General features: G+C 35.6%; 5 protein-coding genes across 7 annotated transcripts; 4 read left to right on the plus strand and 1 right to left on the minus strand.

Moving 5' to 3' along the window:
* Positions 1 to 1,336: 1,336 nt before the first annotated feature.
* On the plus strand, positions 1,337 to 2,635 carry LOC17881502 (NAC domain-containing protein 83). Its single transcript, XM_006289065.2, has 3 exons — positions 1,337 to 1,655; positions 1,748 to 1,995; positions 2,079 to 2,635. The coding sequence occupies exons 1-3, from the start codon at positions 1,475 to 1,477 to the stop codon at positions 2,421 to 2,423; spliced, it is 774 nt and encodes a 257-aa protein (XP_006289127.1). The 5' UTR covers positions 1,337 to 1,474; the 3' UTR covers positions 2,424 to 2,635.
* Positions 2,636 to 8,827: 6,192 nt separating this feature from the next.
* On the minus strand, positions 8,828 to 10,370 carry LOC17884291 (GSH-induced LITAF domain protein). Its single transcript, XM_006288818.2, has 3 exons — positions 9,963 to 10,370; positions 9,161 to 9,287; positions 8,828 to 9,065 (listed from the first exon to the last, which is right to left on the minus strand). Exons 1-3 carry the CDS (start codon positions 10,154 to 10,156, stop codon positions 8,982 to 8,984), a joined length of 405 nt encoding a protein of 134 aa, XP_006288880.1. The 5' UTR covers positions 10,157 to 10,370; the 3' UTR covers positions 8,828 to 8,981.
* A 33-nt stretch (positions 10,371 to 10,403) lies between these two features.
* Positions 10,404 to 12,314, plus strand: LOC17882701 (GEM-like protein 5). Its single transcript, XM_023781945.1, has 4 exons — positions 10,404 to 10,517; positions 10,984 to 11,335; positions 11,501 to 11,775; positions 11,867 to 12,314. The coding sequence occupies exons 1-4, from the start codon at positions 10,404 to 10,406 to the stop codon at positions 12,065 to 12,067; spliced, it is 942 nt and encodes a 313-aa protein (XP_023637713.1). The 3' UTR covers positions 12,068 to 12,314.
* Positions 12,315 to 12,948: 634 nt separating this feature from the next.
* LOC17881892 lies at positions 12,949 to 15,224 on the plus strand. The gene has a single exon (XM_006287167.2). The coding sequence runs from the start codon at positions 13,158 to 13,160 to the stop codon at positions 15,144 to 15,146; it is 1,989 nt and encodes a 662-aa protein (XP_006287229.1). The 5' UTR covers positions 12,949 to 13,157; the 3' UTR covers positions 15,147 to 15,224.
* A 2,979-nt stretch (positions 15,225 to 18,203) lies between these two features.
* Positions 18,204 to 20,258, plus strand: LOC17881257 (protein TIFY 9). 3 transcript variants are annotated; one of them, XM_023781083.1, is made up of 5 exons: positions 18,205 to 18,435; positions 18,516 to 18,690; positions 18,781 to 18,952; positions 19,325 to 19,382; positions 19,844 to 20,258. In XM_023781083.1, exons 1-4 carry the CDS (start codon positions 18,318 to 18,320, stop codon positions 19,355 to 19,357), a joined length of 498 nt encoding a protein of 165 aa, XP_023636851.1. In that variant the 5' UTR covers positions 18,205 to 18,317; the 3' UTR covers positions 19,358 to 19,382; positions 19,844 to 20,258. The 3 variants fall into 3 exon arrangements, with proteins under 3 accessions (XP_023636850.1, XP_023636851.1, XP_006289047.2); XM_006288985.2 differs by having other exon boundaries at positions 18,206 to 18,435; positions 18,781 to 19,007; XM_023781082.1 differs by lacking the exon at positions 19,844 to 20,258 and having other exon boundaries at positions 18,204 to 18,435; positions 18,516 to 19,007; positions 19,325 to 19,386.
* Positions 20,259 to 21,330: the final 1,072 nt, after the last annotated feature.

Raw genomic sequence — 21,330 nt, forward strand, 5'->3', positions numbered from 1 at the left:
TGAGACAGATTATTTCTTAACAAAAATTAGAAAATGGAAATTAGCGTATGATGCCGAAAGATAATATCGTCGAAACAATATAGTCTCAAATAGTGAAAATGTTGCGAGCTTTCGGGGAACACCAATCCTACCTCAGCTGAAGTCACTCGCTACCCCGTTTTCATGAACCATTGACATCATGGACCTAATTTTTTTGTTTCAAGCGTCGGTGGTGTTCTCTAGGCTTATTCGACTACGTAGACTTCTTCTTCATTTTTCCGTTTGCATTTTTCGAATTGCATCAGAATCTACACATATACATAGAATTTATCTTTTCTTGAATATACATACATATATTTATATATAATATTGGAGTTGCATGTAACGTGTTGAACAAACATTATCGTGGTTGGAGAAGCCATGTTAAAACATTAACGTGGTTACAATTCTTTTGTCCCCCTATCCCTCCCAATAAGCCCCAGACGAATTCCCATATTCTTCTTCTTTCTCTCACATTTTCACAAATTACTAACATAAATAAAAACATATCAAAGGAAAACAAAAAGAAAAAAAATCCAAAATATTTGTGAAGTTCCTTCAATATTTGGAATCTCAAAAAGGGTATATATGTAAATGGCAAAAGCAGAGGGCGAGCTCCGGCTGTCAGCATGACGTAAGCTGACTTCAGCATCACCGCTTTAGCCGCGATCGTCCTTTTAACGGACCATACTTTTCACTGACTTACAAGCATCTCCGGCTCCCACTTACTGTAAATGACGATAATGCCCTTTTAATTGCTAAACTAAATAATAATAATGATTGAAAGCAAATTGGAGAATGGACGACTACTTAGGTTCGCTAATGAATGTTTTTATAGTGAAAATGAAATATATATATATATATATATAAATAAGCCTCCACGTTATTTTGTTTGAGTGTGTGATTAAGCTATAATTTCTTTAAACGAATTAAAGAAAACAGAGTTAATTTTTTTTTTAAAGTAGTCCTTTTCATTTTCATTTGTATATACAATTATTTATAGTAAATTAAAAAATCAAAAAAATGATTGAAGGGTTTACACTTTACATATCGGAAAAGAACAAAAGAAGAGGAGGTAGATACCGACTAATAATAATAATTGAGAGACATCATATATATATAAAAAAAAAATTAGTAATAATGAATAAATATTAAAAAAGTAGAAAGGAAAAAAAGAAAGAAGAAGAAGATAGATATATGAAAATGGCGTAAAAAAGGAGAGAGAGAGAGAGAGAGGAAGGAGATTGAGTATGGTTTACGCCAAAACAAAAACAAAATAATAAATAAATAATAAAGAAAAGGAGTTGTTCGTATCGTCTTCAACCTTATAAAAACCACACCTTCCTTGTTTCCCTCTTCCTACACCACCCGCACTGCAGCACTCTCTTTCTTCTTCATTCTTTATTCTTTGTTCTCTGTTCTGTCTCTCTCTCTCTCCTTCCCTTTGTTTGGAACCATGGACAATGTTAAACTGGTTAAGAATGGTGTTCTGAGATTGCCACCTGGATTCAGATTCCATCCTACTGATGAAGAACTTGTTGTTCAGTACCTTAAGAGGAAAGTTTGTTCTTCTCCTTTGCCAGCTTCTATCATCCCTGAGTTCGATGTTTGCAGAGCTGATCCTTGGGATTTACCTGGTTAGCTCTCTCTTTCTTTTTCTTCTTCTTCTTGCCTTTACTTACTTACTTCTTGATCACTTTCGAGAGTATTAATAATAAAACGATCACAGGTAATTTGGACAAGGAGAAATACTTCTTTAGCACTAGGGAAGCCAAGTACCCAAATGGGAACCGGTCCAACCGAGCTACCGGTTCTGGTTATTGGAAAGCTACCGGTATTGATAAACGTGTTGTGACCTCTAGAGGAAACCAAATCGTTGGTTTGAAGAAAACTCTTGTTTTTTACAAAGGCAAACCACCTCATGGCTCCAGAACCGATTGGATCATGCACGAGTACCGTCTCTCTTCTTCTCCCCCGGTACGTATCCTTTCATTTCCCGGTTTATGTTCCGGTTTAATCTCCAATCCACTAACTTTTCAGATTCTTCTAAATTCTTGTAGAGTTCTATGGGTCCGACGCAGAACTGGGTACTCTGCCGTATCTTCTTGAAAAAAAGAGCTGGAAACAAGAACGACGACGACGACGGAGATAGCCGGAACCTTAGATATATTAATAACAACTCGAATGACCAAATTGATATTATTACAACAACAGACCAAACAAACGAAGATGATAAAACGAAACCAATCTTCTTCGACTTCATGAGAAAAGAGAGAACAACAGATTTGAACCTTATGCCTAGCTCTCCTTGTTCCGACCATGCTTCAAGTGGAGTCACGACGGAGATCTTCTCTTCTTCCGATGAAGAGACCAGTAGTTGCAATAGTTTCAGAAGACATCTTTAATTTAATTTTAATGTTGACTATCCCTTTAATAAGTTATACCATATTAATACGACGACCCTTCTTCTTTCCCTTCCCTTTTATTATTCAATTCCCAAATGTTTTTACTTGAAAACGAATCTTTGTCTTCTTTTTCTCGTTTCGTATTTTTAATATGGTTTCGGGGAACTAGTTGCAGTTTCATCTGAGTTAATCTACCACCCTTTTCAAGAAAATTGTGTGTTTAACTTTTTATTCTCTAAGCAAAATATTTCAGTTCTTCTCCCAACGGTCCACTTATTGCAATAAATAAGTCATTGTACAAATTTAGAGTATACACTTTATTTGGAGATGCTACCACAAACGGAAAAAATTATATATTTTATTTGGAATTTATTTTATAGAAAAATAAAGATATGTGGAAGCAGTAGCTTAGTTTTACACGTTCGTTTGGGTTTTTCTCCATGACATGACAGATGACAATCCCATGCCGGAATTATCAAAGGGGAGTATTCAAAGTTCAAACTAGAGAAAATTATAATAATCTGGTTATTATTGATAAGAAAAGGCATGTATTATTATTATTATTATTATTAACGAGGAACTAATTATTTTCTCTTTGCACGTGACTGTGAAAAAAAAATACTTAGTACTTCTTTACTTAGTTTAGATGTATTTATGAAGTAATTGAGTGTATATGATTACAAAATATGCATGGAGGATTACAACTTAAAAAAAGGGTTATATAATGGCACGGAGAGGCTGTCAAAGAGAGAGCTTTTTTTTGTCAAAAGTGCAGAAAACGTAATAAGAGTGTGATGATTGGTTCTCTCTTTTAATGTCAAAAAAGGTCATAATTATTCGGTGGAAACAACACAATTATATAAATTTACATATTTCAAACATAAAATCTTATCAAAAGAAAAAAAAAAACTGTTCATGGTTTACAATGATGTGATCTGATTTCATATAAGGTCCCCCACTCATAAATGCCAAAGTTATGATCCTTTAATCTTCCCTAAACCTTAAGTCACTTTTTTTATCTTTCCTTTGGGGTTTATATTTTTAAAAATGCCATGTACATATATGAAGCCTAATTAAAATGAGTGAAAGTATTTTGAGATTAAATGATGTAATTAAGAAGGATTTTGAAGCACTTTACAATGGGCAGAGAGACTAAGAGATCGAATGGTGAGCACTGAGCAGCATCACGTCTCTTTCTCTAAATGATGTATTTGTCCAATAATAATATATGGATTTAATCTTTTATGTTTTAACAAATAGTGGAGAAGTGATATTTGAGGAAAATTAAACAACCGAAAATAGTGTTGACAAATAAAACTTCAATCGAAAATAGTTAATATCCCACCTACATGTCCTGTATTTTTAGTATCTCCTTGTTGACGAATCAATTATATTCCCTACTTATAGATTGTAATACTAGTAAAATCCTTGTAAAATATGTTTGCTTGGTGTAAAAATCTTTTTCCAAAAAAAAAAACCTTTTAATAGTTTAATTTGCTCTAAGAACATTTCTTGATAATTTCATTTCATTAGTGAACAAATAAACTCGCACATTGGATAATTTTTGAATAAATATTTCTTAACAAATGGAAAAGAAAAAAATCTCTGTCGTCATAGGATTCTAAACATGTAAGGACTACAAAGAATAGTTATGCAAGAATCGATTCAAATTTTTTTTTAAAGTAGATGGAAAGATATAAATTTAAGCAAAAAGAAGAAACAAGCATATAGAGCTTCAAAGAATCACAAATAAGAACCAAATACCACAAGGATAATATATTCGCAAAGAGGATCAAATCTATCTCTCTATCTCAAGATTCCATTCCAATCTTCAAACCTACTCCAATTGAAAAAAATGAAAAACATTCTTTGTGACTATAGTTTACTGAATTCTATTTTTAACATGAGAGCATCTGTTACTGTTGTCTCCATCTAATTACTATGCCTTACGCAACTGAATTGAAAAGTTAGGTAACGGTCTGATGATTGTTCGACCTAGTGAGACACTAAACCTACCCAAGAAAAAATTAAGCATTTAATTAAGACAACTTCGTTAAAGTAATATTATTAATTAACTCGTGATATCTATCATCTACATATCTATGCCTTCGAAATCCTAACCTAATCGGCATTTTTCCACAAAACAATACCTATGTTATAACTTGACACATAAATTATAAACCTAACCTAGCCTCTACTATTATTTTCTATATTGAGATTTTATTTTATATAAAAAATAAATAGAGAGAGAGTCGGTGTAGGCATTTTGAGGTGTATTGAATAACTAAGTGGTTAGCTGAAGTGTAAATTAAAAGACTTAATTACCTCAATAAATATACTACATAATATATAGTATATATTAGCTTTCTTTCTAGTTCATAGTTCATACATACATATTCGATATATTTAGTGGTCGTAGGGGCATATAGTTTGCGATTTCTTGTACTTGGAAGCAATCCCAATCAACTTGGTGATTATCGATTGAGTGAAAATAAATAACAACTTTATTTAGCATCTTTTTTTTTATATATATTTTTAAGGATTGTTTTCATGTTCCGTATACCACAAGGAAATATAAAGAATAATTTTCAAGACCCAAAGAGAGAAAAATATCCATTTGGATTCTTGGTACGGCATTATTGCTATTAGTCCATTATATCATATTAGTGGATAGTGGATTTGTTCAAATGTTTTGTTCTGTTTTCCCCACAAGTTACTCTTTGACTCTGGTTATATACATAAATATATATATATATATATATATATATATATATATATTTATTTATATAGCTCCCTTAAATTTGTGTATTACTAAACATTTGGAACTATAGTCTAAAACTCTATCAACCCTAACAAGAGCATAATCATGTATGGCATAAGATATTATCAATCAACAGTAACATCTTTTTGTTAAGGTGCTGGTCTTATTTCCAAACATATACAAACATTTCATTTAATTAAATAAATACTTAATAAATTAGGTTTTGTGGTTATTCAACTTAGATATCATTGTTTGATTATATACAATTATTTTTTATGAAAATAGTTGATGATTTGACACTTTAGATGGTGAGAACTTAATTTGCTTATATATGAGATAAGTGGTACTTAAAGAGTGATATACAATAATACGATAGTATAGACCGATAATGAGATTTGACTTTCGTCTCTGCTTTCCCCTAGTTCGCAGTCACAATGACGAGCGTGGTTGTGACATGTGTATGTATATATATTCTGCATATATAAAGTATATATATATATTTAATTATTTATTTGATTTTTCGAAACACAAGTTTCTCCGTTTGAAACACGATTTCGTTCTTAAAATTAGCCTTTTTTTAGTTATACTATTCAAAATAAAACATCTACAGAGACTACAGATATATACACATCATGGGGAAAAAAATTATCAAAGAAAAGAGGAGAAAAACAAAGAAGGTGGAAAGGGTCGTATAATGCTGACTTGTGTTGTGTGTTTTCGTGAGATTCAAAATTTGTATAAAATTCCAAGTGGGCTGCGACTTGGAAGACGTGGGAGACCCACACACTTTCACAAATCATCCATTACCCACACGCTTTTTGATTATGTGTCACTTCCACCAACCACATTCACCTTAGATTTACTTAACCCTTGTCTTAAATATGTTTAGACTAAAAAGGAAAACATCTTTAGTTAGTGTAGTTGTAAGAGAAAGAAAATATATATTATATATGAGTCCATTAACTTGAATCGTATTATAACCTAAGTGCGACTGGCTATCAACTAATTACAGGATTGCTCTTATGAGAGTTATGATGCTACCAGCACGAGTTCGAATCTTAGGTGAGATGATTTACTTTTGTAGACCCGTTACAATACAAGTACTATCAAGAAACTAGTATTAACTAGAACTAGAGAAACTATGGGGAATCGTCTAGAATTTTCGGATCAGCAAAGCATAAACAGTAACAACTGTCAGTAATAATAGCAACTCCTATATATTATCAATATTATTGCATGCATGTCAATTGTAAAAGTGAACGCTAGTGCCACACATACTCAAATGCTAAATATGCATACACAAACGTAAAGCATAATTTCAAAAATGGAAAATATTGACCCAAACCTGATCTTACCACTTCCTGTAAGAGTAATTAGCCAACCAAAATTTAGAACCAAAACAAGAAAAGACAAGGCATAAGTAAGTTCATAATTTAGTATTAAGAACACTTTTACAAGAAACGCTGCAAAGGTGGGGAAAGTACATCATCATTCATTAAAAAAAAAAAACTATTTAAATCTCTCTTGAAATCCAATCCTTTTATCTTTTCTTTTTGCTCTTCCAACCACCACACCATAATTAAACTACATAAAACAAGATTGAGCCTAGCTACTTGGGTAAGCAAACTCAAATAAACCCAATTGTAAGAGAATCTATTCATAATTTATTCATCAATTTCGATTAATTTGTGTTTAAAGAGCCAGAATCTCTCTTCACTGGCCCTTGCCTGTTCCCATAAGCCCTCTTACAAAGCACTTAAAGAAGAGGGTGACGTCAGTCCCCAAAGACATGTTTTGCCTAGACTCTAAGCAAAAACTTGAGATTGTGACTCATTCCCATATTCATTTCTTGATGCCAACACAAACCTAAACCCATTAATTACTTAACTAAGACTCCCCCGTGTCTATTTTGATCACCAGTCGGATACAAAACTCTGAAGTTAAATCTGCTATGGGAGGTAGACCAGGTCAAGCCACACATACCAACCAATAACAAAGAGAGCTAAATTGAATGGTTTGATCCCCAGTCCACAACATTTATCATCCGTGAGATACGGAATCTCTTAGCTAATAAAAAAATATATATATAATCAAAACATACGTGAAAAAGATGGTGTTTGATATTTTTGTGTAGAGGTTGCGTGTGAAGAAGCAAAACCCCTTGTGAGGGAGTGGCTTGAGGATCAGCTTCAGCTTTCTGAGACATAATGACAAATAACAAATGGGTTTGATATAGGAGCAGTTTCACTTACATCACATGTTTTAGCTTTCCTCTCTTGTGGTCCTCTCCTTTGTTTTCTCCAATCTCTAAGCAAATCTCCTTACACACGATCTCTTGTAAAACCATATGGACCCCATTCAAGATTCAGTTGTATCTTCCTTAATTGACTCTTTTTATCGAGGCATGATTAGACTTTTATAGCGAAGAACTAGCTAATCCCAAAAAAAAAAAACTTCATCAGAGCTTTAAAATTCCCTTGCTATAGATAGATATAGACATCTTTAAGAAAATGGTCCCAAAGAACCTAACAAAGCCACTTCACACGCTGAAGAGGCAACTCTCACTGTTACCAGATTCCAACAAAACAGAAGAGGCTTTTGTGATTAGAAGCTTTGAACGTTTAAACCAGCAGACAAGGCATATGCTTGGTGACAACTACAGTTGCACACCTGTACTGCACTCAAAATTCCTCTGCCTTTTCACCTTTGCACGCAACTCCCTATTCACCGGTCTATCAAAACTCCACAAAAGATATATCAATACTCATTATTCAAGTTGCTGAGGGATTATTTACATGACTTGATGTTACCTTAATCAAACACTTGTTAGAGGAGTTTAATACTACTACTTTTGTAAATACTAGACGGAACAAATGGTCAAATTTACGATTTCTTCAAAATTTTAGCAACAATAACTCTCCTGTGTTGGTAGATAAAAATCTTAGAAAATGTGTAAAAACACACCATGTTTTAATTTAAAGTATATTTCTGAATTTTATGAACTCCACTCCAGAAAGAATTCTTAAACCTAAACACTTCAAACTGCTTTTAAAATCTTTGCTCACAGAACCCACAATCTGATCTGTTTATATTGTAATTTTTGGGCTGATGGTGAGCAGATACGAGTTCCTCACAAATGGTTTTACACCTTATGCAGTTACAGATTCTATATTCCTTTTGGCCTTGCCCACAAAAATCAGTGTGTGAGAGACAAGGAGACGAGTGGATATACACGATGATCTTAAAGTCCCCGTTTCATAGAGTTGAATTTTTGGGTCTCATGGCAACGGAGTGCTTAAGGACTTGTGACATGAGGTAGTTGTAAGGCTGTGCCTACTCTGATTTGTAGGGTTGTTATTACCGACCAGAAGCCTGTGGACCAGCCCGGTCCTCACAGAGACGACCCATCTGACTAGTTTTTTTTCATCTTGCAAATTCAAGACTGGTCTGTTAAACCCCAGGAATCTGTCCTATTAGTTTCTAAAGTTAACCATGGACAGGCTCGTGGTTCATAAATCGAAACCAAGTTAGATCTTGAAAACTTATACCAGAGCATTAACAAGCCGGGTTCAAACTTGGCAGCAGGCTCGGACAACGAGAATCTCTGTAGGTGAAGATATGCGTCTTGTCTTAGCCAAGAAAGAAAAAGAATCAAGACCACAAACAGTTCAATTCATATTCCATTTCTCACACATTCTATAGGGTTAATCTGGATCTTACATATTTTTTAAGTACATGCAATAGAGCCACTCAACTTCACAAACAATATTAATCAGAATAAAAAAGAAGACATCTCATCATGCAGGGAGTGCAAAGCTAGGTTGCTTCCACTGAGGCGGATCCATCACCAGGCAGGGATCTGATTTATCAAAGTCAGCAACCTGTAAACAAATAGATCATATGAATGAAACATCTTTAATACAGGAAAAAGGGAACAAGAAAGAGTTGCAGGCGAGATGAAGACAAAACAAAATACCTTGTTCCCACACTGAGGGCAATGGTGCTGTTTGTTCCAGAGGCAATCCATTGACGGGCACAGAAAACAGAATCCAAGCATAAACGGCATCATACAAGCAACAACAGCAGCAACACCAGGTTTTGATCTGTTTCAAATCCAAATATTGATAAAAACAATATATCACAATCAGAGTGAAGGTAAACAAGAAAGAAGATAAATGCACATAATAGCAAAGGTTGGGACAATGAATATATAGTAGTCTCATGTTCTTAAAAAATGAAATCTAGAGTGTCTGGATAACAATGAATAAACTAGGCCCTGAACGTGAATGCCGAGACACTAGACAATGTGAAGCAGATTAACTTCATGAGCTGCTTAAAGCACAATTTATCTTCAGCTTAAGCATGTACGCCGAGTAAAATTAACAAGAACTGGCAGGATCAAAGCGCACAGTACAAACATTAACTGATAAAAAATTTGCAACAGTTAGTAAGCAAGATGTTACAATCGATCACACATTCTATAGCTAATGAAAATCCTGAAACCAAAAAATACCCAAACTAAGACATCGATCAAACAAAACCTAAATTCCACATCTCTCATACTTAAACCACTGGGAAGGAGTAGAGTAGAGGCAATACATACGTAGGGTAGGTTTATCTCGTATCCAATTATGGAATAAGCTGAAATGGATCCCTTAATGACGATTGCATATTCACACGACGATGACATATACAGGATGATTCTATAATCGAGCGGGCACAACGATTTGACTAAACAATCAACTCTAAGAGATCGTATAGATGAATGATTGAAATACCTGAGATTGGTGAGACCAGTATTGCCGCAATAAAGGCAATTGAAAGGAGCAGGAGTGTCGCGATAAATCGTTTGCTGGATCGGAGCACCCAAAGGATCGCCGTAGATAGCGTTCGGCGGCACAATCCCGGCCTGGTAGGGATTCTGCCCCGCGTAATACGGAACTCCGATCACCGTTGTTCCCTCTTTCGCCATATTCTTTAATGTCTTCTTCGGTCAACGATTTGAAAATTGAATATCACAATCGAGATAATAAAATGGAGTTTCCAGGGAAAATTACGCGGAAGAAGATGTTGAGGAAGATTTAAGCGAAAGTTCCAAATCTTTGACGATTACAACACGCCTACTTTAATTGATTAATTTTGAGTACCCTTTCGAATGATTCTCCTCTGAATCTTCTCGAAGACAGGCTTAGGAATTTGAATCCCGCCCCGTCTAGAAGATGAGACTCACACTTAATGGGCCTTTAAAGAAAGAACTTATATCTGGTAATGGGTTCCAAAGGCCTGATAATAGTCAAAGGCCCAGTCGTTCTAGTCTACAAAGGAAGAAGAACGTGTTTAGGCCTTATTTGCCGACAAAAGGAGAGTCCATGTCACGCAAGTCACGATCACACCATATTAATATCTTCTTCATCTTTCTTATCTGTTCCTAAATTCATAACTGTTATTGCAAAGAAGATTATAGCAAAATGTAATCATTGAATGACACGGCAATCTAGTATGTGTGTTCCAAAATCTTGTAATCTTTATTAATAACATTTCTACGAAACCATTTTGGTGTTCTTATCTTATTGGTTAAGGGACTTTAGGATTTCAGAAAAATTAATTCCCATCTTAAAATAGTCCGACTCTTAATCCCAAAGGCTAACACCAAAACCGCGTTTGTATTGTATTATCCCTTTCCTATAAATTAAAATATCAAAGTTAAGGCACAACCCACCAAAATCCATTTCAACCCGAGAAGAAGAAGAAGAAGATTCTCGAATCGTCAACCAATTCAGAAATTTTCAGACATGACAGGAACGCAACAAGGAGAAACTCACCAGCCTCAGCCTCAGCCTCAGCCTCAGATCATTCAAAACTCTAGAAACAGAGGACCAAAAACAACAACCTTCTTCTTCGTCTCCGGATCAGAAGAAGTGGGGTACTCACGTGATGGGAGCTCCGGCTGCTCCCGTAGCTCATCCCGATAACCAACAAGCGGCGGCGTGGGTCGCCGGAGATAACCATCAGACTCAGTACCAACCGTACGTCATCTACTCTCCTGTCGAACATCCACCAACTACCAACAGCCCTCTCGAGCCAGTCATCGGAATGTTCCATACCTGGAGCCACAAGGCTGAAACCGTCGCACGTAACCTCTGGCACAATCGTAAGTCTCCTTCCACTTAATTTGATGATGAATTGTTTTGGGAACTATCTTAATTGAATCATTTCGACGCAGCAATTTTGATGAATTTTGTTGATTTCTTCTTAATTGGAGCATTTGGAACAATCAAGTTTGAGTCTTTTTTTGTGGGTGTTGTTGTGTCTGCAGTGAAGACAGGGCCATCTATGTCGCAAACGGCATGGGGAAAGGTTAATTTGACGGCAAAGGCGATAACAGAGGGAGGATTCGAGTCGCTGTTCCGGCAGATATTCGGAACAGAGCCAAACGAGAGGCTGAAGAAAACTTTCGCATGTTACCTCTCAACGACGACGGGACCTGTCGCTGGAACTATCTATCTCTCTAATGCTCGTGTAGCTTTCTGCAGTGACCGTCCTCTCTCCTTCGCAGCACCTTCTGGCCAAGGAGCTTGGAGCTACTACAGGGTAAAGTCATGTTTTTGTTATTAACAAATGAAATTGGAGACTGTGAGATAAATTTTGAAGTATAATGTTGGTTGTTTTGGTTTTGTGGCAGGTGGTGATACCGTTGGGGAATGTTGCTACGGTTAATCCGGTTGTGATGAAGGAGACTCCGCCTGAGAAGTATATTCAGCTGACGACGGTGGACGGGCATGACTTTTGGTTCATGGGTTTTGTGAACTACGAGAAGGCTTCGCATCATCTGCTCACTAGCGTCTCGGATTTTCAAACCGCACACGGCTCTGTGTCTGGTTAAAACCATATTCTTTAATGTTTCTATGTCTTTTTGACTTTGGTTTTCTTTATTTGTATGGTTGGTTTCTCCCTTGCAGATGCTTATATAAGTTTATACATATATGTAAATTGTGCATCAGAGCTGGACTTTTGTGAGTCTCCGATCTCGATTCGTCTTGTGTTAATATAGTTTGGTTTTCACTTGATATATCTGATCTCTTTTGTAATACTAGTTTCATTTAAATTAATTTAACGACCTTTGAGGCGAATTCTAGATATCTCCCCATAAAACGCCATCAGACACTTGATCTTTTGCAATACTAATTTACCTTTACCAGCTGTCCAGCTTCCACTATCACATGTAAGCTGGAATTTTCTGCTAACTCGTACACAGCTAAGTTTTATTATCCATGTCTTACATTTGTTTTCATTTCTGTCAGATATTATTTTTCCCACTGTCCGTTCCACGTTTTGAAATCCTTAAAATATTCAAACAAGTACATAAGTCGTCTTCTCTCAGTGTCAGATGTAGCAACTCTGAGTGTCAGATGTAGCAAATATTTTATTAGTGATGAGGAATAAGAGTGGTGGACGAAATACTAAAGACATATTTCTATCATTTCATAAATAAACGAGACTTTTCTAATCGTCGATACTCGATACCTTCATCTCCACGGAAAAGTCGGATCTTGACTATTCGACTTTGACTATTATAAACTATCAATAAGGTTAAAAATGTTTTCGAAAGAACGTGATCCCTAAGTTTCTTTTTGTATAAAGACCAAAACAACCACGTTAACATTTCATTGGGTATCGAAGTTCTTTGATATTCTAATATCTTTTGTTATATAGAAATTATCGATATCAGTTTGTAACAACTTTAGGAAGCCCTCCTTTATCAGAAGAACAAAATAAACTTTAGGAAGCCCTAATTATATTTATTAGTCGGCTTATATGCAAATTCTTTTGTAAGAGTCGGCTTATATACTTCGTATAAAATATGAAGTTCAACTAGCCGTCTTTGATTCAATAACACAGAACATTCACATCTCTTCTAAATTCTTAATCGTTTTCTTAATCGTTTATTTTTCATCATCTCTTCTAAAGGAACCATGTCTCCTCCCTTGGTTGGTCCACCAGAGATTCGTGATCCCAACTCTCTCCTCCCATATCCGACCACAGCTTCTGGTCCAAGCGACCCATTCATTGACGCAATGGTCTCAAACTTCAACAAGTCATCCAGAGGCAACTTAGTTGTTCCACCTCCGATGGGCTACACCGAGAACAGATCAGCCACGTACCTGTCCTCAGGGAACCCCTGCCTCGACTTCTTCTTCCACGTTGTTCCCAGCACGCGCAAGGAATCTATAGAGCAGCGGCTTAACGTGGCTTGGGACCACGACTCATTGACCACTCTCAAGCTTATATGTAACCTTCGTGGAGTCCGTGGCACCGGAAAATCCGACAAGGAAGGGTTTTACACGGCGGCGTTGTGGCTTCATGGTCGTCATCCCAAAACCCTAGCTTGTAACCTGGAGCCACTCTCTAAATTTGGCTACTTCAAAGATTTTCCCGAGCTTCTTTACCGGATTCTACAAGGAGCTGAAATCCGTAAGATCCAGAAATCTGAAAGGTACCAGAGGAAAGACGAAGCATCTCGAGCTCGTTTCGAATTCCAAACGTCTTATGGTGGTCGTTCTTGTGGAAAGGGTCGTCGGGGCAAAAGGAAGCCAGCTGCGACGAGAGAGCTAAGGGTAGCGAACGCAGAGAGGAAGAACCTAGAGGAGAAAGTTAGAGCGAGTTTGGAGCGGAAGAAGAAGAAGGCTTCAATGGGGAAGGACGCTTTTACAAGATATTCTCACGATCCCGACTATAGGTTTCTCCACGAACGCGTCTCCGAGCTATTTGCGGATCACCTGAAGAGAGATGTAGAGTTCTTGACATCCGGAGAGACCAACAAAATCTCTCTAGCGGCTAAGTGGTGTCCGTCGCTTGACTCTGCTTTTGACAAAGCAACTCTTCTCTGCGAGAGCATTGCTAGGAAGATCTTTCCTCGTGAGTCATTCCCTGAATACGAAGGCGTTGAAGAGGCTCACTACGCTTACAGAGTTCGTGATCGGCTAAGGAAACAAGTCCTTGTTCCTCTCCGGAAAACTCTACAGCTCCCTGAGTTATACATGGGAGCGAGTGACTGGGGATCTCTTCCGTACAACCGTGTAGCGTCAGTGGCGATGAAGACTTACAAGGAGATATTCTTGAAACACGACGCAGAGAGGTTCCAGCAGTATCTTGACGATGCGAAGACGGGGAAAACTAAGTTGGCCGCCGGTGCTCTGCTGCCTCACGAGATAATCAGAAGTTTAAAAGACGGAGACGGTGGACAAGTGGCGGAGCTGCAATGGAAAAGAATGGTGGATGATCTTAAAAAGAAAGGCACTTTGAAGAATTGCATCGCTATCTCTGACGTTTCGGGGTCTATGGAAGGTGATCCAATGGAGGTTGCCGTCGCGCTTGGTTTGCTCGTCTCTGAGCTGTCTGAAGAGCCATGGAGAGGGAAGCTAATAACCTTCAGCGAAAACCCGCAACTGCAATTGGTGAAAGGAGACAACCTGTACTCGAAAACAGAGTTCGTGAGGAGAATGGAGTGGGGAGCTAACACTGATTTTCAGAAAGTGTTTGATTTGATTCTAACAGTGGCTGTAAAAGGGAAGCTCAAGGCTGAGGATATGATCAAGAGGGTGTTTGTGTTCAGTGATATGGAGTTTGATCAAGCCTTGCCGAGGCAGCCGCCGACTTGGGATAGGTGGAATATGCCGTCTCATCCTCCGAGCAATGGGTGGGAAACAGATTATGAGGTGATTGTGAGGAAGTACAGAGAGAAAGGATACGGTGAAGCAGTGCCGGAGATAGTGTTTTGGAACTTGAGGGATTCGATGTCAACGCCGGTGCCGGGGAACAGGAAAGGAGTGGCTTTGGTGAGTGGGTTTTCGAAGAACTTGATGAAAGTGTTTTTGGAAAATGACGGAGAGATCGATCCCATGATGATGATGGAGGCTGCTATATCTAGAGATGAGTACAAGACACTTGTTGTAATTGATTGATGGAATATTCTTCTGTCTTTGGCTTCTGTTTTACCTTTTAACTAGGTTCGGACCCGCCCTACAGCGCGGGGGAAATAATTATATATAATATATATATAACTTTTAACGGATTAGAATATGTTACATTTTAATTTTGTTAGAGTGCAGTCGATTACGGTAAATCATATATTTGTATAATAAGTTTAAATAAAATAATAAAGAAAAAGTGAGTAAATAATCATATACTGAGTTTTGATACAATTAAAAACACAGTGAAAATTTAACATCACGAAATAATATTGTCGATAAATTATTCATTTTGACTATTTTTGTAGTAAAAGTAGGAATACACGTAAAAATTACATATTTACAATATATTTTTTGAAAGTCCGACCCGTAACATAATTCATTTCGTAAAAAACATTATTCGTAACTCGCTTTATCATTATAATTGTGATTTTAACAAATTACCCGTGAATTATCTAAAATTTACATAGTTTGATATATAATATATTTTATCAATAAAAACTATGCCTCTAAAATTACATTTACGTCTTCAAAAAAATATTTCAATATTTTAAATTCTAAAAGTTTTATATATTTGAACCTATTATTTATAATATTTTGAAACTATTTGAAATTTTAAATATGCTCATGTAACAATGGTTTTAATATTGGTCATACTTATAATGATTTTAAACCATTGTCCAAAATATTTAACCGAGTGTAGTTGAGTATTATATGTCCGTTTTGAAAAATTCAAATTGCAACATATGCAAAAAAGTTAAATTTTTATTTAATATTTATATTATATAATATAATATCATAAATTAAAAATAACATCAAATAAAAGTGAAAGAAGAATAATATTTTTTTAATAGATTATATTAAATTAGTTAGAGAAATATTAGTAAATTCTATAATTAGTTATGGAAATAATATAATCCTAAAATTAGATTTGGAAAGTATCTGGTGTATGTATCTAAACTCATTAATCTATCCAACTTTAAAAGATCCAATTACAAATTTCGGGTAATTTTTTGAAATTGACCCCACCCGGAAACACTTTTTGTATTTCTCTTTTACTAATATAGGGATCGTAGGCTGTTACATTATATCCTTAATCTCTGAATAAAACTCACATTTACTACATTTATTTCTTTCTTTCAAGCTTCATATCAAGTACTGGAACAAAAAAAACTCTTACATATGTTAAACAACCAACAGCATAGACTTCTAACTTCTAAGCTTGAGAGCAAATTTAATTGATCAACTTCTGTTGGTTGATCAAGTATGCACTTGGCAAATCTCCCCAATATATGAATTTTATGTACAAGGAGCGAAACAATCATGTTTCGGCTTCACTGTAATGGGTTTTTCTTAATAGAATGGGCCTTGTATAAACTAATGTTTAATGCAAACAATTGAGCCGAAAAGAAAAAAAAAGAGAGTAAACCGAGCCGCTGCTAGTGTTTGAACTTTAAATATACAGATATTGGGCCTAAAGAGAGTCCATAAAAAATTTGAAAGATAACAATATGTTTTAGATGAGATTAAAGACCACAAGAAGGGCAAAGTTGGTATATGAACGGTAAATGAAAGGGGCAAATTAGTCAGCTTAAAACATACATAGAGAGAGATTAAAAACTCCGAGGCAGCACAGAGAAAACGTGAGAGATAACTAAAAATAAAATAAAAATCCTTCAACTTAAAGGAATAAAAGAAAAAAGAAGACGTATTGACTCGGTTTAGAGAGGAGAGAGAGAGAGGCTCTAGAGTCAAATCACAGAACGTGAGAAGATTAAAGAGAGCGACGAAAACCCTAAAACAAAAGACTTTTATGGAGAACACAAGTGCGCCCCTTGCCTATCTCTATAGTTTATTAGTGATGTATTGGAAGGGCATTAACTGCTACATCTCAACACGTGAACGACATGCATCTTAAACTCTTTCTCTTTATTTCATCTTTTTGCTATTTGCCCATCATACTTTTCTCTTCTGTATGTATGTATGTAGGTGGTTCTTGTAATTTTAACTATTTATTAACGACCGAGTCTTTCTTCTTCTTCTTTTTTGTTTGGCAGAAGACAAAACTTCCGACTTGACCTGATTTTTCCAGATTCGATTTGATTTGAAAACCTTCCATTGCAGACTTGCAGTCTTACAAATCAACTTAAACTATATAGTTCTTGATCACTAGGTTTGTTGTATATTCGTTACTTCGCTGATTGTAATATGAAAAGTTTATTGGTGTGCTTATGTTTAGAAAAGTAATTCCAATACCGTCTATAATTACAATGATCAGTTCAACAAAAATAGACAATTCTTGAACAGCAACGTTGAAAGTTTCTTTTGAAAATTCAATGAGACTGACTATATTATTAGATGAGATTAGCTATATATATACACTAGTGAGTAGTAGTAACTAGTAACTAGTGAGGTAAACATATAAAATTCATCAGAAGAAGATAAAACGGAAAAAGGAAAAACATGTTTGGAGAAAAATGTACAGATCTAAAGACTAGAGTAGAAGAAACGTATAAATAAATGTCAGAAGAAAGGCAATGTGGATGAACAGTAACAAAAACACATGTTTGTGGGATGGTTACTTACCAAATTTGTAAGATATTTTTTTTTTCAGAACCATTACTATGTTCACTGGACATCCGTTATTTCCGGGAAAATTTAACAAACAAACAAAAATGAAAAAGAGAAAAAAAGAAATATCTTCTTCTTTCTGCGTATAATAGCCATTACATTAGGTCTATTAAATAATATTAAACACAATAAAACATGTGTTTTAAAAAACATTAAAGTAATTAGATAAGAAGAGAGGTTGGGGGGGGGGGGAAGAAAAGCCTAATAAAAACAAATAAAAGAAACAAAAACAAAAAGAAACAAAAAAAATAAAAAAAAAGTGGATATGAGTTTGCTGTTGCTGCTGCTGCCCGAATTGTGCCGGAAAAGAAAAAGGAGAAAGCATGAAACTCGTGCGTTAAATGATGATGATGGTATATATTTTATAAACTCTCTCACATGAAAAATGAAAATTCAATCAATTCCATCTTTTTTTTTCTTTATCTACTTAATTGCTCTCTCGCCTCCTCCTCATCATCTCTAAATAATCTCTCTTTCATCTTTCATCTCTCTCGATCTCTCTAGTCTGTTGTATCTCTAAGAATCCAAGAAGATATGTCTAGAGCTACCGTAGAACTTGACTTCCTCGGTGTTGAGAAGAAGCAGCACCAAACCAACAACGCTCCAAAGCCTAAGTTCCAGAAATTTCTCGACCGTCGTCGTAGTTTCCGAGGTTTGTTTTCACTTTTCACCTCTTCTTCTGAACGCTTATGCCATTATTTTTTTAAAGAAAATTTAATTTGTGATATATAGAGATACAAGGAGCGATATCGAAGATCGATCCGGAGATAATAAAATCTTTGTTAGCTTCCGGTGGTGGTAACCATAATACTGACTCATCGGCCAAATCTTCTTCTGTTCCGTCTACTCCGAGGGAACATCAACTACCTCAGATCCCCATTTCTCCGGTCCACGCGTCTCTCGCCAGGTACCTTTTTTTCTTTTCACGTTTTTGGCGCTTTCATAAAAAAAAAAAGAACAACTTTTTGAATTTCAAAATTTTGAAAAATATTCGCAGGCCAAGTACGGAAGCTGTGTCTGGAACCGTACCTATGACAATTTTTTACAATGGAACTGTATCCGTTTACAAAGTTTCTCGTAACAAGGCTGAGGAAATTATGAAGGTGGCTAATGAAACTGCAGCGTCGAAGAAAGACACATCGTCGACGGAGACTGAGACTGACCTTTCGGTAATTACTCCGACTACTCTAAGACCAAAGCTCTTTGGCCAGAATCTAGAAGGAGGTTAGTCGTATTATAAAACAAAAAATATTTACCAAAAAAAAAAGAGTCACGCATTTCTTGACTCTTCAAGAGTATGTTATCGTTACATGTAAAATATTTAAGAAAGAGTTTGTTGTTAGCGAACAGCGAGGATTTAGTTGATAATTAGTTTTGAATTAGATTAGATGGAAGACAGCAAATACAAAAAAAGAAAGAAAAACATGTGAAAGACTCTTTAAGTTATAACTTAGATATATCTATGGAATACGTACGTACGTTGTAGTAGACATATGTTATAGTTTCTGATGAAGAGGAACTTGTTTGTGTGTGTAATACAGATCTTCCCATCGCAAGGAGAAAGTCATTGCTAAGGTTTCTTGAGAAGCGCAAGGAGAGGTAAATTATTCTCCAACGAATCCAAAGGATTTTTTACCCACCGAAAATAAACTATTACAAAGGTCTTCTTTTTTTTTTCACCTTTCTCTGTGTCGACCTTTTTTACTAGTATTTATTAACATCCCATTAATACCCATGAAAAACAAATTATTGCAAGTCGTGTCTCTTTTTACTTACACAAACTGTAGATTTTGTTCAATAACGCACATGCTTCTAGCACTACGTAGAGTTGTTTCAAAAACGCGTTGACTTTGACTCTCCTTTTTTTGTGTGTGTGTGTGTTCGCTACAGCATCAAGTTATCTTAAGCCACTAGCACTACAAAAAATAGGATGATTCGTTTTAGTAATGATGAGAAAATGAGTAGAATCGAACGTTTGTTTGTTTTCTACATTGAAAAACTATGAAAAACGCGGTTTCACATTGTTTCGTCTTTCTTTATCTTTTCGTGTGTGTTTGCAGATTAGTATCGACATCTCCTTACTATCCGACATCGGCCTAAAAAGCGATATCTTTCTTAAGATTGGGACATGGACCAAAATTGTCATTTTCACTCCCTCCCAAAGACATCGATGTGTTCCTTTTGCATTTTGGCTTCTTCTCTCCCCAGTCTCATCTTTGAATCGATGGCCTTCGTTGTTGCTTATGCGTATACTGTTTTAGAACACGTTTTTTAGGAGATGATTACGTTACACCTACTAAGATCATATATACTTCTATATATATTTCGGTATTTTTTTTTTCTTTCTACTTTCTTTTAAGTGTTCAATTATCATCTTTAATGACTCATTGATACTATTATATGATGGTGTCACAGACTTTTGTTTTAATCTTTTTTAAGTATTTGTAAAAGAAAATGAACACGCCTCTTTCGACTTGTCATGAAGCTTCCGTATGTGTATATTAAAAAGAAATGTGCACATTCGACTTTAATTTAATTACTATATTAGTTGGCATGGTTTGTCCTTATTAACATAATGGAATTGAGTTTAAGAAACACGTGAGTAATAGTAGTAATTAATGCGGCCTAGTCGTGCCGACTAGCATGTCTTTGGTCTTTACGTCAAGAGTCTTACGTGTTCAGAAGAGTTTGGTGGAATATGTAAATTGTGGCAATAAGGTGAAGAGAAGGGATAGCGTGAGCGTACTTTGTGTGTCTTCTTTTTGACTATTAGCCATCGAATAGTATCCATCAGTAGCACTAACAATGGCATGACCGGTCAGGATTTAAGAAACCAAACTGAACTACCATTTAATGTGTCTTTATATTTAGGCTCTTATATTTACCAATTAAACCATCGTGATGAAGATCAAGTAGCTGGATTCATCTTCTAGACTTCTCGTGAACTACACCACAATTATGTCATACGTAGTTGAACAGAGAAAACAACAAAATTTCATATACCCTTAACCTTCCTATAACCTACGAAAATCTTATTAATGTGGGTTTAAATTCTGTCCATACACAAAAAAAAAAAAAAATGACCAAAAGAATAACACAAATAACAAAATGCTCAAACCTACTTAGAACTTGTGAGCTGAAATGAATACTCGTATCCATACATATTTGAAATTAAGGTCATAATTTCGGCCGACCTAGTGTGATGGATTAAGTCATCCGCATAGCACCATTCAAATTGCAATGATTCACGAGAGTACTTAAGTGACATCGATACATACTACAAGAGTTTATTAGTCAATGGTCCGAAAGCTGCACACTGTACATACTACAAGAGTTTATTATCATTATTGACTAAATGACTGATTTGATATAAATCTATTGGTTAATTAATTTTATAACTTTTTTTTTTTTTGTCGGCCAAAGGTTTCATTAAGAAAAGCCCAACAGGCTAATACAGTTACATGATTAAAACGAAAATCAACAGCCCAACTAAATCATAATTGCCCTCGAAGTAATAAGGCCCAGTAGATAGATAAAACAAGCAATA

This window comes from Capsella rubella, unplaced genomic scaffold, assembly GCF_000375325.1.
Source record: "Capsella rubella cultivar Monte Gargano unplaced genomic scaffold, Caprub1_0 scaffold_6, whole genome shotgun sequence".
Classification (NCBI taxonomy): Eukaryota; Viridiplantae; Streptophyta; class Magnoliopsida; order Brassicales; family Brassicaceae; genus Capsella; species Capsella rubella.

Coding starts and splice junctions, on each gene's coding strand:
- LOC17881502 (XM_006289065.2), top strand. CDS start 1,475: ATGGACAATGTTAAACTGGTTAAGAATGGTGTTCTGAGATTGCCACCT. Junction 1,656..1,747: donor TGATCCTTGGGATTTACCTG/GTTAGCTCTCTC, acceptor AAACGATCACAG/GTAATTTGGACAAGGAGAAA. Junction 1,996..2,078: donor GTCTCTCTTCTTCTCCCCCG/GTACGTATCCTT, acceptor AAATTCTTGTAG/AGTTCTATGGGTCCGACGCA.
- LOC17884291 (XM_006288818.2), bottom strand. CDS start 10,156: ATGGCGAAAGAGGGAACAACGGTGATCGGAGTTCCGTATTACGCGGGG. Junction 9,288..9,962: donor ACTGGTCTCACCAATCTCAG/GTATTTCAATCA, acceptor GATTTGAAACAG/ATCAAAACCTGGTGTTGCTG. Junction 9,066..9,160: donor GCCCTCAGTGTGGGAACAAG/GTATTTTGTTTT, acceptor ATTTGTTTACAG/GTTGCTGACTTTGATAAATC.
- LOC17881257 (XM_023781082.1), top strand. CDS start 18,318: ATGTCTAGAGCTACCGTAGAACTTGACTTCCTCGGTGTTGAGAAGAAG. Junction 18,436..18,515: donor CCGTCGTCGTAGTTTCCGAG/GTTTGTTTTCAC, acceptor TGTGATATATAG/AGATACAAGGAGCGATATCG. Junction 19,008..19,324: donor TGGCCAGAATCTAGAAGGAG/GTTAGTCGTATT, acceptor TGTGTAATACAG/ATCTTCCCATCGCAAGGAGA.
- LOC17881892 (XM_006287167.2), top strand. CDS start 13,158: ATGTCTCCTCCCTTGGTTGGTCCACCAGAGATTCGTGATCCCAACTCT.
- LOC17882701 (XM_023781945.1), top strand. CDS start 10,404: ATGAGACTCACACTTAATGGGCCTTTAAAGAAAGAACTTATATCTGGT. Junction 11,336..11,500: donor ACGTAACCTCTGGCACAATC/GTAAGTCTCCTT, acceptor TTGTGTCTGCAG/TGAAGACAGGGCCATCTATG. Junction 11,776..11,866: donor GAGCTTGGAGCTACTACAGG/GTAAAGTCATGT, acceptor GTTTTGTGGCAG/GTGGTGATACCGTTGGGGAA.